This window comes from Dermacentor variabilis, chromosome 9, assembly GCF_050947875.1.
Source record: "Dermacentor variabilis isolate Ectoservices chromosome 9, ASM5094787v1, whole genome shotgun sequence".
NCBI lineage: Eukaryota > Metazoa > Arthropoda > Arachnida > Ixodida > Ixodidae > Dermacentor > Dermacentor variabilis.
The window spans coordinates 130,636,533-130,656,033 of NC_134576.1; the positions used below are offsets into that span (position 1 = coordinate 130,636,533).

The 19,501-nt window shown below is 46.3% G+C and overlaps 2 protein-coding genes across 3 annotated transcripts; both read left to right on the forward strand.

Moving 5' to 3' along the window:
* The first annotated feature begins 2,184 nt into the window (after positions 1-2,184).
* Positions 2,185-7,584, forward strand: LOC142558189 (2-iminobutanoate/2-iminopropanoate deaminase-like). Of its 2 annotated transcripts, XM_075670345.1 has the most exons (6): positions 2,186-2,298; positions 3,407-3,512; positions 5,785-5,839; positions 5,952-6,020; positions 6,778-6,833; positions 7,461-7,584. In XM_075670345.1, exons 1-6 carry the CDS (start codon positions 2,228-2,230, stop codon positions 7,539-7,541), a joined length of 438 nt encoding a protein of 145 aa, XP_075526460.1. In that variant the 5' UTR covers positions 2,186-2,227; the 3' UTR covers positions 7,542-7,584. The 2 variants fall into 2 exon arrangements, with proteins under 2 accessions (XP_075526461.1, XP_075526460.1); XM_075670346.1 differs by lacking the exon at positions 5,952-6,020 and having other exon boundaries at positions 2,185-2,298.
* Positions 7,585-12,558: 4,974 nt separating this feature from the next.
* Positions 12,559-18,970, forward strand: LOC142558190 (rutC family protein C23G10.2-like). Its single transcript, XM_075670347.1, has 6 exons — positions 12,559-12,672; positions 15,423-15,525; positions 15,611-15,665; positions 16,453-16,521; positions 17,266-17,321; positions 18,849-18,970. The coding sequence occupies exons 1-6, from the start codon at positions 12,611-12,613 to the stop codon at positions 18,894-18,896; spliced, it is 393 nt and encodes a 130-aa protein (XP_075526462.1). The 5' UTR covers positions 12,559-12,610; the 3' UTR covers positions 18,897-18,970.
* The last annotated feature ends 531 nt before the right edge of the window (positions 18,971-19,501 follow it).

Genomic DNA, 19,501 nt, shown 5'->3' on the forward strand with positions numbered 1-19,501 from the left:
GGTGCAGACACAGATTGAAGCGCATTTCAAATGTTCACATGCGCACATTTTAAGCAAAGCTTACTTTTACGATTCATTCACACCGCAGACTAATCAGTTATATAGTATCAGCAAATCTGCAAGTGGAAAAAGATTCAAGATGCAAGAGCTTCTAGATCAAATTTATTTCATACAAGGGAATGCATGAACGGCTGCTGGCAGCAGGCCAAGTGTGCTGGTTCTTGGAACCTTGGGGGCAGAATTCAAAGAAAATGGGAAGGCAACAAGCTATTAAGAGTAGGTTATTTTTATTGCACTAATCACATCAAGATGGCAAACTTGCAGAGTAATTATTCACACAGTGCAGACTGTAATCTGACAACACATTTTTGGCATCGTAATGGCACAAGTGCCAGTACGATGTGTTTCGTATCACTTCACCAAGGTCCTTGACTTCACATCGTCGAATACCGTACCTGAAACCCGCAGCTGCTCCTCTCAACGCACGATCGACGGTCCGTTGATTGCAATGGCGATGGCACTGACGGAAACGACGAGTTCGCATGAGTCGGCGATGCGCCCGTAAAGTTGGCTTCGCAGCGGCGCGGATCATTTGACGTCATTTTTCGCGCTCGGCCAATAGCTGTGCGAGCGGCGCCGGAAAAGGTATGCGCAGCTCTGCTCCCTGCGGGAGCATATACAGGAACACTAGGTCTTGCTACTAGGGAAGAAAAGTAGGGAAACGACAAACAACGGAGGCGTACAAAAACAAAGTCCCCAATAGGGTTCAGAAAGTTTGCTTATGGAAATTCCTCGTGCGTTTTTTTTTCCTTTTTTAACCTAGGTAGGACCTTAGGCAGTATAATGACAAGAGCTTGGTGGCGCAACCCACTGCCCCGTTTTAAAGAGGACACTCGCAGCATCCATCCATCCATCCATCCATCCATCCATCCATGCTAGGTTACTACTTCAAGCGTGCAGGCTATGTGACTATTTGTCACTGCCCCGTCTCAAAGGGGATTGCATTAAATCACCATCATCATCATTTTCGCGTGCGCCGCTGGGTTTGTCGCAACACCACCAGATGGCGCTCGCTTCCGCGCATCCCGGCCGGCGCCGCCGCGGCAGCGGTTCACAGTTTGTGCGTATGGCACGTGCTGTGCTTGCTTTCCTACGCGACAAAACTGCAGGTGCTGGGCTGTGGAGGTCGCGCGCCGGGCTGTGACAGTGTAAACACTAAAATCGTCGTAGCCTGAAGAGAGCGCTTGGAGCTATCTTCTCAACAGCGTGTTGGCCACGTATGCAGAAGGAGCACACAAACACGCGCCAGCAAAATGGCTCCAACGCGTGCACTCAGCGTCGTGGGCACCCCGGCCCGAAAGAAGCGTCGCGTGGAACAGGAGCGTCTTCGCTACGCAGCGAAACGTGATGCAGACTGCTGCGGCCACGATGTGATGTGCCACGTGAGGCAATGGTAATGTTCAACCCTCTCGGAGATAACGAACAATGACGCGCAACAACGCCTCAAGCAAGCACATCTCTGCGTGTTCTGTGGACTACGCAGACAAACAGCAGTGGTGCACGCAAGGTAGCCTTTAACATCAACTCGGCACTCTCGTATTGGACTAAATGCTGAGGTAATTGCACATTCGCCGCCAGCACCACCGCTAATTAACGTCACTCAAAATAAAAGGCATACAAAGCTTCGCTTACATCGATTCCCACAGTGCGTGGGACCCGCAGAATCTTTTTTTTATATATAATAGGCTTTGTAAGTTTCGTTCTGGCAACGTAGCGTAGCTTTCAAACGTAGCGGTCTACAGGAAGCCCTCTGTGTTTTGCTCCACGATTGGCATCTGTGTTCACTAGGGTTGAGGATTGCGCTAGTTGGTATGGCATTCTAAAACTGGTACAGCGCAACATAGAAGGAAAGAAACAAGCCGAGCCGGCCAGATGAAAGAACACAACGCTCTTATCTTTCATCTGCCCGGCTCGGCTTGCTTCTTCCTTTCTACGTTGTGCTGTACCGGTTTTCGAATTGCATCTGGGACTTCGCGACATGTGCACGCCGCGGCATGTGCGTGCACGTGTATTTTGCAACGGGCTCACTGTTTTGGTCACAGCCCCGGACGCCGATAGAGGGCAGTGCAGCGGTATACGCACAGCTGCCGCTGTTGCTCCGCGCGAATGAAGGCGAAATAAAAGCTCACGCTGTATCGGGACGTTCCGCACTATTGCAGCTGCCGGAATGGACGTCGCCAGAACGCTGCAACGCGAAGTCATCAACAGTCCACGATTACCCATCGTCACACGCTTCAGGTGAGTTACACAGGGTGTCCCACGCAACTGTATCCAAACTTAAGAAAAAAATATATGCGAATGCCACGTAGCTGGACAGAACCAACGTAATGTTGTTTGCCATCGTCTGGAGATGCTATGATAATTTTTTTAGTATTCCGTCTAATCAAACAATTAGTCTTAATTAATCAACTTACACATAATTACATCTAATGTTTGCTCACAGGTACATTTAAAGCGTAATATCGCATCCTACCGCTGAACACCTCCTTTGATTTCTTATACGTGGACCACACAATTCTTGGGGCAACTGAATTTTCCCCCGGCTTAATATCGCGCATATCGTCGTCACCGTCGTCATCGCCCAGTTGCTGTCGTAACACCCAGACGTGTTCGTCCGTCCGGTAAAGTTTTGTAGAACCCCAAACGATGCCGGAGAGCCAGCGATACCTGCGAAATGCTCCACGTGAGTCAATACTCCCGGGCGTGGAATCTGAGTAATTTTTTTAAGACAGTGCCTTCCACGGCGAGTTATCACCACTGCTCGGCATGTCTGTTTCTAGCCTGTTCCTAGCCTCTTGCGTGGGCCGATCCCGATGGTAGCGCAGTCTAAATATAAGTGCCACTGCGGCCGCTGAGGTATGCGTCACAGGGTACGGGCCACTAAGGCCACAGGGGCCACTGGATACCTGCCACAGCGTATGCGTAATTGGGGCCACTGGTTATGTGATTACACTGGTTATCTGCCACTGAGGTTACCGGGTATGTGATGACTACGATGATGATGCTGATCGGGACGATGACGGCGATGATGGTTATGATATAACTAATAACAAGAATTTGCAATGCGGTTCAACCTCTAGTTGACGTCGATCAAACGTAATCGCTATAGTGCGGCTCTCGCAACAAACTGTGCCCCGTTCTCACTCCCTCTTACGCCCCCCCCCCCCCGCAACTTTCACAGGAACACATTGTCATTTATCGATAGCGACTACACGTTGAACCGCCTTCCAACTTGCCGTTTCTTTTCGTTTTGAGCAGGTTGCAGCATTTACGATCACGTGTCTTCGACACTTGAGATCATCTTTCTCTCCAGTTCTTGCGCACGTGACCGTCTGTCGTTTCGCAGCCAGGCGATCCGCGTGGGCAACACCGTCTACGTGTCCGGCACGAGGGGCATCGACCCACTGACGGGCAAAGTCGTCGCGGGTGGCATCGCAGAGCAGACGCGACAGGTAATCGTGTGTCACGGTTTAGGCGTTGTTTTTCAAATTCTCTACGCGCTATCTTCTAAAGCCTGGCTGTTCAAAGGCGCACACCGCCCGGGTTAGGGAAATAAAATTGTCTACGAGTACGATGGGGTGAAATTCTCGTATCGCTTTTACGTTGCGAGGGTGTACAGCGAGAATTATTCACAACAGGACGTACACCAGGGGCCGTATTCTGAAACGGTCCACTTCGGTGATACTATCGCCTCGGCCATAGCGCGCCGTCGGGCGCACGCTGATTGGTTGATTTAGCAAAAATCGCATGAGCTACGTCATCATATTTCGCTCAACCAGCCAATCAGCGCGCGCCTGACGTAGAACTGTCGCCGACGCAATAGTATCGCCGAAGTGGACCGTTTCAGAATATGGCCCCAGATGGTCAGTCCCGTTGATTACACCTCGCGCTATTTACTATACTGTACGTCTTTGCGGAATAACGGAATACCAGCTATTCACACCTGCCACCTTTCTGGTATTGCTCTGTAGCTGTATCGTATAACACTGCGAGCGGAAACGCCATCCTATTACAGAAAAAAAGGAATAATAATAATAATACCCATGTCAGAATTTAGCACCGCTGTCTAAGTGTAATTATAGCCTAGTGACTTGTGAATATATTACTTGTGAATATTCTGGCGCGCAGTGGATAAACGCGACTAAATTTTGTTGTTGAGAACCCTATGGTGCAAATGACAGAAAATTATGCGTCCACTTTAATGATGTAATGAGTAAAGATTGATTCAATGAGGTGGGAAAGTTAAAGGGGGTCTAACTGGAGAGGTTGGTAGCAGTAAGCCTCCGGCTACTCGCTCTATCTCCTACGAAAAAAAGTAGCTTTGCTCGAAAATTTACTAAACTAACAATAAAAAATAGAAATTATAAATTTCGCAAATGATAATGTAAGCGAAAAACGCTCATTGAAGAAAGTGGCTGAGTTGTTTTAGGAAGCGTCCGACTAAGTAGCGACTAACTTCATACCTAACGGAATCATTTCTTTTTCGTGTCATAATGAAACATCGAAATGCGAAAAAAACAAAGAATGCTGGCTCTCCCGTAATCGAGAGTACAGACGTAAGCACGAAATGGGCTACCGGTAAAGCAGATTGGTTTGAGACGATGCTAGCAACAATCTCATAAGATGGGTGTAATGCGTGTTCGCAACGGCACACTCCACCACACCACACAACATCACGCCATACTGTGCACTGGTCCACACGGACGTAATAGTTTCCTGTAACGGACCGAACCTCATTGCAACTCTCGTCTCGGTCAAACCACCATCCACAGTGCGCCGGACGCGCCGCGGAACTCACGGACCGCCGGCGTTGAAAAGAGCACAGGCAACTCTGTCTCAGCGCCAAAGGATGACAATCAAGTGTACAGTTCCCTGCATCTGGCTTTTGAACGTCCGCTATCGGAAATCACAAATAAAACTTCAGCGTACCAGAAGTTACAGCTTGAGCGATAATTGTGAACAAACATTTGGAAGTACTCGGAATCAATATTTTTTGCAACTTGTTTGGGAAGTAACTAGCCTACGTAATGGGATCTTGACTGGTTGCCCGGATGATCGCGTTTTGTTCTCGCAACTTGCCCGGATGTTCTCGTTTGAGTGCCCGGATAACGGCTCTGACTTTTGGTTCTCAAGGTCACTTAAAGGTTGCCGACAACGGGAGCTGAAAGCGTTTCGTGCTTATCAAAAGAGAGAGAAGTCCACATGATAACGAATGCTTGAGTGCTCTGAAACAAGCCACGCCTTTCTGCAAAGTCGTACCTTTTTAGGAAAACTCGTCCGCGCTTTCGATGTCGTAAGAAAAGGCCAAGCACGATAAGGTTTTTCGCGATGGGCGTAGGAATATTTAGGCGCGAATCGGAATATTAAGCATATGTGGCGAAATACATCTCAGCGTGTGATCCATCCATCCATCCATCCATCCATCCATACGATAGATAGATAGATAGATAGATAGATAGATAGATAGATAGATAGATAGATAGATAGATAGATAGATAGATAGATAGATAGATAGATAGATAGATAGATAGATAGATAAATTGATTGATTGATTGATTGATTGATTGATTGATTGATTGATTGATTGATTGATTGATTGATTGATTGATTGATTGATTGCCCGTGAGCAAAGGTGTCTCTGTACGGCCTGCTGGTTTCGAAGCTTTTTGCATCAGAGGGTCTTTCGCTTCGAGATGTTCACTGTAATCGCACCATTTGTTTCAGGCCCTGCAAAATCTCACATGGATTTTAGAAACCGGACGAGTGACTATAGCAGATGGTGAGAACGAAACTATATCACTTTATATACAGTTGATCATGCTTAATCCGCCTGTTTCTGAACCGCTGTTTCTTGTTTTTTTTTTTTCTCGCATATGTGCGTTCATTTCCAGTGGCAAAGTGTTCGGTGTTCATCACGAACAAGAACGACTTTGACGTCATGAATGAAGAATACACGAAAGGTTAGGAACAAAATTGCGAAACGGTAAAGATGTCGTTGTCGGGTACAGAGCGGCTACTGTCCATGCGCAGAATTATCAAATGCCCCAAGAAATGCTCACCGTTGATGAAATCGAGAATATGACGGAATTCCGTCGGGTCGGAACGGAACATGATGCAAAACGAATACAAACCTCGCGGCCACAAGAGTGATGTCAATGTTGGGGCTCCCACACACCCGTGTTCGCAATCTTCAAGCTTAATATCTTAATTGTTTACTTCCATAGCCTGTCACTTTGATTGATTTCCTCTTTCTTAAATTGCCATCCAATAATTAAGCGGAAGCCAGTTAATGCGGGAGATTACAAAGGCACGAAACCTTATCAATTAGAGCACAGCATCGACTTCCTTGTCTGCTCAAGATTTAGCATTTCAAGGTTTAGCAACGGCACGGTTGGGACAAGGTTGAATACATTAATTGCTATAATCTGTCAATGCAATGAGACACTGCTAAATTTGTTTGCGTTGCTGCTTATTTGAGATGAACAGTGGACTCTTGGCCTGATATAAAAGAATGGTCGCAAGCTTCTTGACAGTTAGCGCGAAATGTGTTTTGTCAATTCTTCGACTGTCCTTGTCGGCAATGCACTACGCGTCTACTGCTGGTGTATAGTGGACCACAGCAAAGCCCGAATTACCACTTTTACTGCGCGGCATTTCTGCGTGCAATTTTTTTTACTGCGCGCGGCCTGAAATTACTCACCAAAGCTACGTGCTTAGTTTTCAGCAAGGCGCCACCGGCGAGGACCGTCCTTCAAGTTACATGGCTGAACGAGGTACGTATGTACGACACTGCTTGTGGCACCGATTGTCGCAGTTACGTTATGCTGCTGCTACTATGTGTGCGGTATGCGTAAAGGGCTCGTCTACTTATATTTAGGATCACGTTAAAGAACCCCAGGTGGAAAAAAAATTATGGCGGAACGCCCCACTACGACGTGTAGCTCGTACAGTCCGTGTACGTTCGTTGTGATGCTAAGCAGGGCGGAATGCGGACACACACGCACACGCACAGGCACACGCACGCACGACAGATGGCGTGTTACACTCCCGAGTCGACTCTATCCGACAAATATCTGTCCAGCAGTCAGGCCCGGTGAGAACTCATGACTGTATCTCCTATCAAAAAGAAAGAAACGCGGCGGTGTCACATTATTGAAAAACGTGTGGCGTTGAACAGAAGCTCTTACTGAACTCTTGCATAACTGTCCATCCCATTCGCATGGAAAACGTTCCAGAGAGGACGGCGTTCGCCATTCCGAGGAGATTGTCCAGAAACAACCAAATAAAATGCGTGTGGAACACATCAAAGCGCACTTTAGAAGGGCACTATAAAGATCAACGTTAAGCTGCATTACCGAACTCTGCTTGACACTTCTGATTTATATATTTTTTTCTTTCAGGATTCGCTCGTCGAGATCGAAGCCATCGCAGTTGATACGAAAAAGACGTGTCGCATCGCGACACTCAGATCTCGCCTCTAGTTGTGGCTGCTTGGAATTTCTGCATTAAAGAATGATAATCGAACCTGGTACTATTTTTTTTATACGTGGCCATGCATATTATGCGATTGTTAAGATCCACTTATCATGTTGCTTCACCAACATTTAGTGTGCTACAGTGTAAAGCGGCGCGCAGTCATAAAAGAGCAGCTACTCAAGATCTGCGCAAGACGAAATCGGTGAGTGACGATATCAGAGTAATGATGTTTACCTACCGGAATATAACGGTTTTAGGTATCAAAAGTAGAATGAAAAAAACTTTACGTGTAGCTTTTGCCACTGAAAGAAGAAATTAAGAAAATAAAGGTAACAACTGAAAGAGTTCAACATATAGTTGACACAAGGGACAGGAATCAGGAGATGCGATATGCGACTTAACAGTAATGGGGCTCTTCAATGAGTCTCTCCTGTAGAGTTGCGCATGCGCCATAGTACTAGGAACGATGGCGCCAGGTACCTACGCTCAAACTTTGCATACATAAGTGTTCGCATTACTGTGAGAGCTTTAGTCACTTCATACGTATTAGCATTCATGGAATACCGAGGACGCAGACATGATGATGATGATGATGATGATGATGATGATGATGAAGAAGACGACGACGATGATGGTGGTGGTGGTGGTTTACTGGCATCCCCTTTGAAATGTGGCGGTGACAAGTACTCACCTAGTCTGCTTTAGTTAATCAGGTACGCTGTATACATGCTTTTCATTCCAGCATCTTCGTGTATGCCTTCCTCAACTTTTTTTCTCTTCCTCAAAACTTCTGTATCTAACTTGTGCCGCTACCTATGCCTGTAAACGGATCCGGCCGTATCAATCTCTTCCCTGCGTTTTTCGCACTTTAAACGTCTCTCGCTTATTTCGACTGCTGACCTGTTGATGCTTGTAACGACAGAAAGCTGAGCTAGTTGGTAAGGATTCATTAAGATTAAGATTCAACACTTTAAATCCAAGTGCTTCTCGGAGGCACTCGTGTGGCAGAGAAACGTTTTCAACAAGCTGTGCATGGTTGAATAAAACGTTGGTAGCTGCCTTACGTAGCCTACGCGTATATCGCGCTGAGTATGAGCTACAATGCGCAAGCGGATGCACATACCGAGTGTAAGAAATGAGCGAGCACACAATGTGAGAAAAACTCGGCGAATTTATATTTCGCACACGCGAAACAGGGGAGAATGATGCATACTGCTTCCAGCCTCTGCAGTTGAACCGTACCTACACGAGGCGGCCACTATACTCTGGTGGTTAAATTTAAACACCGGCTGTTTATAACTCGAAAACAGTGTCAGGGACGTTTTCCTCGTGCTATTTCGCCCAGGAAAAAAAAGAACGAACGATATAGATCGGTTGTTTTTGCATACCATTCCCTGTTTTTGTTCCGACCTTTTCGAAGCTTGTGGGAGTGATCATGTGGCATGCACATGCGGCTAACTTTTTGTAACGCGCCGTGTGACTCTGTTACAAATAATCCGGGTGCGAGAGCGACTGCAATACTGTGGAGAGTTTAGGTGCGCGGTCCGTAAACAAGGTCACCGTCTGCAGAATGCCATGATAGTGGAAAGGAGTACGGCAGCAACAACGCTGGTGGCGACATCTTGCGACGCAGAGTGCGTGCACCAGACGGCAACCAGAGGGCATGCACAAAGATTATACTGTAGTAGCGAATAAAGTTTTACGTTCGAAAAAATAATAATAAGCCTATGCAATCGCGGGACTCAGCCTATTCGACTAGTGGAAAGGAGTACAGCAGCAGCAACGCTGGTGGCGACATCTTGCGACGCAGAGTGCATGCACCAGACGGCAACCAGAGGGCATGCACAGAGATTATACTGTAGTAGCGAATAAAGTTTTACGTTCGAAAAAAAAATGAGCCTATGCAATCGCGGGACGCAGCCTATTCGAACAGGGGCGTAGCGAGATGAGAGAGTGGGGAGCACATCGGGACCGCCCCCCCCCCCCTTCTTCCGAAATTGCTGTGTAACCCGGCATAACACGACGTGCAAGAACGTTCGTCTGGCCCGTCCCCCTGGCCTTTCCAGGTTAAGTGCGGTGGCCGCATTGCTTGATTGCAAATCGCATTAACATCGACAGCCATTGTGAGATGATTTCTGCTGGAATTTATTCTCTTTTATCTTTCTCAATCTTTTGTGCTCTTTTTCCCGAAGGGCAGGGTAGCCAACCGGACAGTTAACTCCGGCTGACTGCCCTGCCTTTCATCTATTATTTTCCTCTCACTGTCTTTGGACTGCGCGGAGACAAAACGTCATTCCGGACACAATTCTGGACGCATTCAATATTCCGCCATGTTGGCATTTCGAGCCAATGAGTGTCAACGCAGCAGCATGCCCTGCGATGCATTCGGAGTTGTTGACAAGATGGCGCGTTCGACAGCGTGGCGCAATTCGACTCTTTCCACAATGAAACCCACGCAGTTCGAGACACACCCACCCCCTCCACCCATGAGAAAGTGCAATGCGCTCTATGCCGAGCGCATGCGCGTATACTTTCACCCGAGCGCTTATACTTCAGACCAGCTCTCTCTCTTCTGACCACCCTCTCTCGGCGACCTTAATTAAACCCAGCTTTTTGTGCATTTTGCGTCGTTCTCACCGTGCCAGCGTCCACAGTCTCATCAAAGTCAAAACGTGATGGAGCAGGGGCTCCTTCAGGTAGAGCCCGGTCACGATTCGCTTAGCCCCGCCGCTGTAATTGCACTAAGCAAAGGAGTACAGCGGCCGCATACATGCTTCCACTAGGAACGGTAACAAAGGGCCAAATGCTTCTATACCGTCGGAAAAAAAAATAATAATTATTGCATCTTCCGGGTCCCACACGAGTGCCTTGTTAATGGCGAAGACAAGTGACCTAAATTGGCCCGCGTTAGCACTATCCGAGTCACGCTGCAGGACTGGCGAATCATTGTGCGGTTGGCTTGACTGCGTTAGTTTTTTTCCCGTCCGTCGCGTTGAGAGTGGGCTTTATTTAGAAGGAAAGAGGAAATAAAAGTCGTCTTACCAATACGCAGTTTATTATTTCACCTCGGAGACCTAATCACCTCTCCTGTATAGGATGCCAGGCTCACATTTCCAGCCGTCATTAACGTCCCTATTCTCTATACATCAACCGTTGCTGCTATACATGCGCTACGTGGGTGGTCCCACTCACTTAAAGGCAACACGTATATGTGTATATGGTTAGATATATTACTCCGTTTAAATGGAATTTAAATTAACCCTGCTCATGTTGCTGTATATTTGAGGTGGAGAAACGCGAGGACGTAAATTTTGAGAACTCCCCCCTGCGGTGTTCCCAAGATGTCGCCCCTCCGCCCTCCCCCGTAAGTGATTCCGGTGGTATGATATTATCACACGGTAGCGATACAGCATAGTCGCTATTTAACCACTTAAATCCATACGCTTGGTTTATGCCTGAAGCGTCGGAATGTTATTGTTGTGCTCACTAAGTTCCCCGCGTTGCTGTGGTTGTCGTTCGTTGAATACACCGCTGCATATCCCTTACAAAAAGCGTACATTACATTCCGCCAAATTTTAACAGACAGGCTACAGAATGTAACGGAAAGCCAGTAGAAAAGAACCAGAATTTTCATAACGACTTTTGTATAAAGAAGAAATAACATTGGCGCTGTCGTTCGTGCAATAATAAGAGTGAGAAATCAATCTGCAAAGGTATGCCTTTGTATAGTATCGAGAACAGCGCTTCAGATGAGATAGCTGTTTCGTTGCAAAGCCAACACTACTTTTACTTCCTTAACTAAAGTTGTTACAGAAACTATGTTGTCTTTATACTTCGCCTTCTAAATACATGGAGATGCAGCTTAATGTCATGCTTAAGTTCTACGAAGGGTATGCGCATGTTATAGAGCATCTATCGCTAGCGTATTTGTCTGTAGATATATAGAAACACACAAGTAAAAATAGTACGCTATAGCTTCAAACGTCAGGTAGGCTGCTGTGGTCATGCTAACGAGATTTGCCCCGGTGTTCTTCAGCGCTGACGGCGTTCGATTGTCCGTTTCTTCTGGGATTTCTTTCGTACTATAGTTGGTGAAATATGAATCAATAGGCGCCTTGCACCTTCACTTGGTAATAAATGCACCTGACGGCCACCTAAGTTTCATATACGTGTTTAAGATGCACTATATATATATATATATATATATATATATTAGCTGTATTAGCAAATTAGCTTTCTACGACACCGAAAAAGCTACTCTTAACGTAAAATGCTTGAAAAGATAGAAGAGACACAAACTCGAAAGACGGGTGGCGACACCGGCTTGAAGTTACCGCACAAGCTCGGTGTGACATCAGAGATTTTGACGCCGTCTGCTCGGGCCTAGCGATCTTTTTAAACGGCAAAGATCGACTGCATTCTATTCTAATTTAGCCGGAATGAACATAGCAAAATTTAAGAACTGTTATACCGAGTAACAACGGCTCAAATGAAAAAGAAAACACTTGAAATATTTGCCGTCCCACTGGCGTACCGGCGCTGGGTTCCGGCGCCAGAAAAAAATAAACAAAATTTGACCATCGCTTTTTTTAATAGTCGACTTATTAGCACCACGCTGACGAAGACAGAGTTTCAAAATAGTACTTTATCAGTGTAAACGTACTTAAGGTTTTTTTTCTTTAGTGTTCCTATAACGATTAAAGTTATCACACGTTTACACCGGACATGTTTTCACGGAATTCTCACGGTGCAAGAACGCACCTCGAAACTGTTTGCACTTCGAAATGACATCCGTTTTACAAGCTCAGCGCTTAGCACCCTGAGAGTATCGAGGCGTTCCTTCAGTGCCGAACGCCTCTGCATGCGCTACCACTCCTATCAGCAGACAGCCATCTCGGCGTTCTCTGCAATGCCTTTTATGACGCGCCAATCTTAACACTCCCAGCGTGGCCGCTATCTCTCAACCTCCTCGTTGGCTTGTCTCTGCTCCCAACTTCTATCCCCAGCAGACGACGTGACTTTCTGCAGAGCACCTCTTGAGCAGACGTTCAAGCTTGAAGCAGACGACGCAGTCATGCCAGAATCGAAAACAGTCATCAACACTCCCACCGCGCCAGCTGCCATAGGTCCGTACAGGTAAGTGGAGATATCGAACTAGTGCTACATCACTAATGGAAACAACTGTCCAAAGCGTCTTTTTCATTCAATGACTTTGTTTCGATGACAGAAAATATAGAGCGAAAACTCGTCGTGGAAAGAAGAAGGATTCAGCAGCGTTTGCTCGCCTGAATGTTAACCTTTCTGGGGCATCGATTGGGCGTCACTCGACGGAACATTTGCCGTTAATTTTTGTTTGAACCATATAACCGTGCGTGCGAAGAGCATCTTCAACTAGGAACAATGGCGTCTTCTATAGCTGAAGTGAAAATCGAGTAACCGGGGGGAAAAGGAAGGACGAGGAGGGGAGGTCTAGCGTTTGTTTGGTCAACTGTGGAACATGCATACCGCAAAATATTTGGCGCCGGTAAATCATGCTCCTCAGTGGCATTTCTTAGTGGATATTACGCAACGCCAAGTAATAGGTGTGATACTTTTATCCAGTTCGACAAAGAAAAAAGAACTATACAGATAAATATAGAGATAATACTACGGTTTGAAGTTTACTTGGAGGATTGCACACGTGATCGAAGTACGTGAACATAATTATTACAGAAAGAAGTCGGGAGCAAAAACCTTCAGGGGATCTTCCTAAGCTTTAATTGCTGCACAGGTATTGAGGTAAAGGATACCCCAGCTAAACCATTTCTCTCTGTTATGCAGCAAAAACAAATGATTTTAAAAATGGACAAAGATAACGATGATAAGAGTATGGCTGTGGCGATGAAAAGTTATTTCTGAAACAATATATATATATTCTTCAATCACAAAATATAATGGACTATGAATAAGCTTGTAGAGGTTAAATAATTTCATTCTAATGCGCCTGAAGACCTCGTCGAAAAAAAAATTCAAGGTGGTAGGATAAGCGTTGTAAATTTTCCAGTGAGTGCTCGGAATTGCGGAGCAATTAAATCATTATTAGGTCTACAATAAGTCCCGTCGCGTTTTTTTTCTTTAATAAAAAGTACCATACCATCGGCTCAAAGCACACGCACAAATAATTATTGGATGCAGGCATTGAAGGCCTCCGCGGGTGTGTGTGTGAGTTTGGCTAGGCTCGTCGTCACAGTTGGAAGGCTCCTCGGACAATCCCACATAATGTGAGCAGTGTGCGAAGCCGCCAGGTGCAATGCAAGCAGATTTGCCGGGCAAACTGTGTAGGTAGCCTCTGCAAGTGTGGGAAGCACTGTATATAATTTAAACTAACAACACACCTCAACGCGGAAGTAAAGTTAGAATACGAATTAAGCGGATACCGAGTCAAGCGGGTACCAGAGGGTATGAAACGGCACATAGCGTTTTCTTCTTTCTTTTTTAAGCGCAGCGGCTGGTAAACACAAAGAGGGGTAAGAAACAAAAACAAAACGACAGGACAGCGTTTCTCCTCAAGCGATGAAGCACTGTGCTGTCGTTCTAGATTTCTTATACCACTTCTTGTGTACGTCAGGTGTTGCGCTTTTCGAAAAATTCAATCGCTACGAACACCGACGAACTACAGCGTTCCAGCCGTCTTGCCGGAAGTGGCCTACACAACGTCCCGCGCTAACCTTTCAGGCCTGTTCCTTTGGTGGCTGAACTCACTGAACCTGAATTAACAATACATTCTCGCGTGGTCGAGAATAGGCGCGACAAAAAGAAACTATAGACAAACTAGGCACCAAGAGCACGCAGTATCAGCCACCAGACAGACACACGAAGCGAAGAAAATCCGGCGTGAGCAGACGCAGACTTGCGCAGTTTGGTCTGGACGACCACCCAGATGTGCCGAAACACTGCGGTACTGCGATTACGTACAGTATTTGTCAAAGGCATAAGACCTATTCTGCCCGCGACCACCAGGCTGTCTACAGGCTAAGGCACAGCGACTGTCCCGCGTGTTTCTGGTTCGTCCTCCGTCGATTTGCGAGCGCTGCACAAAAATATATCGTGAATGTTTAAGAGGAAGCTTTATCTCGGGTGCTCCTATCTAAATACGTGTAAAAGGAGAATTCGTTTTTCTCGGCAACTACTGCACCGAATTTGACAAGGTGCCTTGCATTTAGATGAAAAACTTAATCTAGTTACTGTTCCTTTCGAATGTTTATTTAGGTCCTAAATTTTTTATTAGAAATTGGCAGAAATCGCAGATTTTCAGAAAACGAAACTATGTAACAGATTCACGTAATATATAAATTGACATATCAAATTTGTCCGCTTTGAATGATCTAATGGATGACGTTTACAGAACCGCGATACCTGTTTTTGACGGAGAGCTATTAATTTGTAAACTTCGTGCTTTTATATTTCTTGAACTCTCAAAATTTTGGAAATTCTTTCAACAAGATTCAGGCCCTAAATTGGCATTCCGCTTCAAACAATCACTAGAATTTAGCTTTCTCTTTCAAATGCAACACATTTTATTAAAGTCGGTCCAGGGGTTATCTTAGAAAAGCGTTTTTTTTTTTGCGTTTTACATGTGTTTTAATAGGCCGCGTCGGAGTTGGGCCCGATCTAAATCTTCCTCTTAAGGTAATTCCTGTAGTTATGTCGTAAGTTCTGATGCCTTGGAGAACGGAAGGACACCTCGTAAGCACCATCAAAAGCGTGGAGTATCATCAGCGGCATGGGAACCGCATCAAAGTGCCGAAAGACATATACGTGGTGAAGGCGTAGAGTATAGCTTGCAAACTTTTGACAAGGACTGTAACCTCCTGCGACTGTCTTTTTTTTTTTCTCCTTTTCTGCAGCCACGCTGTTCGTGTGGGCAACACCGTCTACGTGTCGGGTCAGGTTGGTTCCCACCCTGGCACGGGTAAATTCGACACCGGCATCGCCGCCCAGACGAGACAGGTGCTGTCTTACATCCGTGCGTGCAACCTCTGCATTTGCCTGCCCTAATTTCTGACTCGATCGCCTCTTGTTCATTCGAAAACAGACCCTGGTCAACCTTGGAAACATACTCAAGGCAAGCGGGATGAGCCTCGATAACGGTAATTTGTGTTCACACTCATTCGTGGAATGCATTGTAGACGTGTCCCCTGCCAGTGGAGGCTGTACCGCCAAATTATCTTAGTAAACAAAGCCTCACATGGGCTGAAATTTGCCGCACATTTCTTTTTCGAGCTTGCGTTTTTGTCTGGTGTTGCGGGCTCTAGCATTTGGTTATGTTTTAGTTTTTACATGTCCGCCTGCAACCTCCTTCTTTTTTCAATGAATCTTCATCACTCATAATGTATAATAATCCCTACATAAGTGCAATGGCTTAGCAAGAAGTATAAGATTCCAGTGTGTCGGCCTGATCCCCCTGCTACGATTCGCGCAACGGGAATTCCAACATTGGCTTTGCATGTGCATAATTTATTTTTAGTTTTCATTCTGGAAGAGATATCAATACACTCTAATTCACCAATCAATCCACCAAGACAAGTGAATGCCAATAAGTACGCTACACTCGAAAGTGGGAACCTCAACCATCTTTTTTTTCTGGAGGGGAAGGAATTTCCATATATATGCAAAGATAACTTGAAATTCATTACGTCAAACTGACATCATCGACTTTGCGGGTGCAAATCTAGGGAAGTGTCTGCAGGAGCGGATCTACACAGGAACGCGCCTTCTTTTTAAACATTCCTTCCGAATGGTTGGTGTCTTTTTACACTACCAGAGCCTTTCTTGTTCCTAAACAAATTGCGTGTCGATTTGACATGTTTCGTCTCGTCGTGCAAGTTTGTGATCAAATGACAACGCTAGGTGTCTGCTAAACGTTTGTCAATGCAGTTGTCAAGTGTACGGTCTACCTGGCATCGATGGACGACTATAAGGACATGAACAAAGTGTACGCTGAATGTAAGTATATTCGTCTGGTATTGCGAGACTGCGCCAACGTCTTTTTTAGCTGGCTATCAGTGAAGCGTCTGAGAAGTGTCAGTGGTCGAAGAATGTTTTCTGTGGTCCATACATTAATCTATGAGGAATGCGACAAACTTATCGTGCACTCGCTCATTTTTTTTTAAATTTCAAGTGACTGCTCCGCCTTATGTACTGCTAAATAGCTTAACTGCCGTCATCATTAATTAATTCAGTAACTTAATGTTGTGAAAAAGGTGGCGACATACCGCACTCGTCGACATTTTCAATCAATAATAAGTTAACCATGCAGCCAAAATCCTCGTGTTTTTTTCGATACCTTCGTTCGTGTTCGAATAATTGTACAATGTGTGCGAAGTGCCAGCTGCACTGCGAAATATTTTCCGCTAACTTTTCTCGAGCAAGAAGTGAGCTCTCAAGACTACTCACTTCTCGTCGTGGGAGGGCGATAAATGCTCCTTCCCTTCCAGCTCGGTATGTTGCTGTGTATAAGTTCTCAGATTGCTGTCCTTGCTGAGTTCAGCACATTGCGTACGATTGCGACCATACGCTTTTAAGAAGGCACACGCATACGCCTTATCAAGCTGCCGAGTGCAGCTTCTTTATTTATGTCTTCTTTTTGCTGTCTTTCTTGTTACGAAAGGAATTACTTGGATTTGATTACACTCGATTTTATTGTCCTGTGAGAAAGCCCGTTTGACTCTGTTTTCGATGTTATTGCAGTTTTTCACAAGGATTTCCCGGCAAGAGCAGCATTCCAGGTGGCAAAATTACCAGAGGTACGTCCACAAACTATTTAACATAATTTTAGCACCAATTAAGCATACCCTGTTCTGACAGCAGTAATGAACTTGGAAATAGGTTTGCGCCGTACTGTCCGCACGTTCGCACCAGTTGGGCCTTCTAACCGGAACGTCGTGGCGGTGCCAGAATCGCGAGAACACAAGCTCAACCTTTCGTTTGTAAACATGTAAATATAGGTTAAAGACATAAGCGGAGGGCGACTAGCTTACGCAACTACCACCACTACTACCACCTCCATCATCATCATCATCATCATCATCATCATCGTCGTCGTCGTCGTCGTCGTCGTCGTCGTCACCATCATCATAATCCTCATAATCGTCACCTTTCGTATCAACGGCAGGACGAAGGCCTCTCCCCGCTATTTCAATTCACCCCTGCCTTTCGTGTGCTGAGTCCCAACCTATGTGCGTGCAAATGTTATAATCTCATTACACCATCCTAATCGAAAACAAGCACTCCCAAGAGCTTTCAAAAGTAGCAAGGCTACGTCTTCAGAGTGCATTGTATGCCATCTTTATTGCGAAACGAGTACGTATCCCGTAGTATCGGCCCTGGAAATCAGTGAGGTAATGAGAAGCTAACAAGAGAATTTTGATCTGACATCGTCACCTGTATTTTATTTTCGTGTTTTTTTAGAGCGCAGCTCTTAGGCGCCCGTTCCTGAGTCGGAGCTGTCCCTCGTAACCGAGCGAACGAGCACAGCGAAAATGAAAGAGAACGCGCAGCGCCGCGGGAGATTAAAGACGGCGATAGTGAAGAGAGCGCGAGGAGGAAAGCAGAGGGGGAGGGTTTGGCGAAAGGCGTGAGACGGAAAGCGTAGTGCCGCGCAAGACGGGCTTTGCGGCGATGACGGCTACGAGATTCCGCCAGAGTAGCGCGCGCCATCTGAATGGAAACAAAGCGCTGCATGAGCGGAGGTCTGTCTGTCTGCGGCGGCTGCTGTGAATCGCGCCCACGCGTCACCCACGCGCCGCCTCTAGTGATCTCCCGAGTAGCGAGGCAGTTGCGCCACACACTTCCCTCCGTTTGCAACGTGCCGCTAGAGGCATGTTGTCCGCGCCGGCCAATATATCGCGAAACGAAGAGACGTACGTATATAGCTGCGCCCAAATTTCGCATTAGGGAGTATCGTAATCGCCGGCGAATTTTTTCCCAGTTGCCAATTGTCTCTTCTCACGGTATAGGATTGGCGGATCCCACAATTACGGTATTTCTCTCTCGCGTCCTTTCAAGGTCTGGCGGTGAATAAATAGTATCATTGCGTACAGTGCGCGCGCTTCCCGCAGCATGGCGCCACGGTATTGTTGATGCGCGCTGACATTGACGAAAGAAAGAAAAAAGAAAATAAGCGTTAATGCATGAGCGCGAAGGTCAGCCAGAGCAGGGTTTCGTTGTTTTCCTAAATGGAATGCAACTGCGTATTTTTCACGGTTAAACGAGCGTTTCCTCAGACGAAGCTGCTGACTACGTATTAAGATGTCATCTTCTTTTTGTGACAGAATTCTCTGGTCGAAATCGACGCCATCGCGGTAGTACTCGCTGCCTAAAAACCAAGTCGTCGATGGTACGTCGCCGTGGAAGCCCACAGAACACTGCCATAATAAAATTTACTAAACCTGTCTTTCTGTCTTTTTCTATCGTGCTGTTACTTATGCTGTCACGCTTCTGTAAGAAAAAGGCGAGAAAAAATAACGAAGTATAAAGTCGAGCTTTCGCACATAAATCACCTCCGTTGCTCCCACTACATGTGCTCGCGCACGGCTATGAGGACGAGTTCGAACGGTTCGCCGCTATCGTGGGGATGATTGGCGATTCATGGGTTTCCTACGCGCCCCCAATGCGACGCGGTATATCTATTAGAGGCGCCACAGTGAAGGGCAGCGAAATAATTTTTTTTTTACCACGTGGGGTTCTTTAACGTGTACCCAAATCTATAGGCCCACATGCGATTTTGCACGTGTGCCTGATTTTGCACGTTTGCACGTGCGATATTGCGTTGGAATGGCTCACGATTTCTTTTTTTCCCGCGAGGAGATGGAAGGAGGAAAAGGAGCAAGAAATCAGCAATTCCCGCGCGGATCGCACGAACCGGCCGGCGTTTCGGGCACCGCTCTCTCTCTGAGCCACCGGCGACCGTCACCGGCTCAATGGG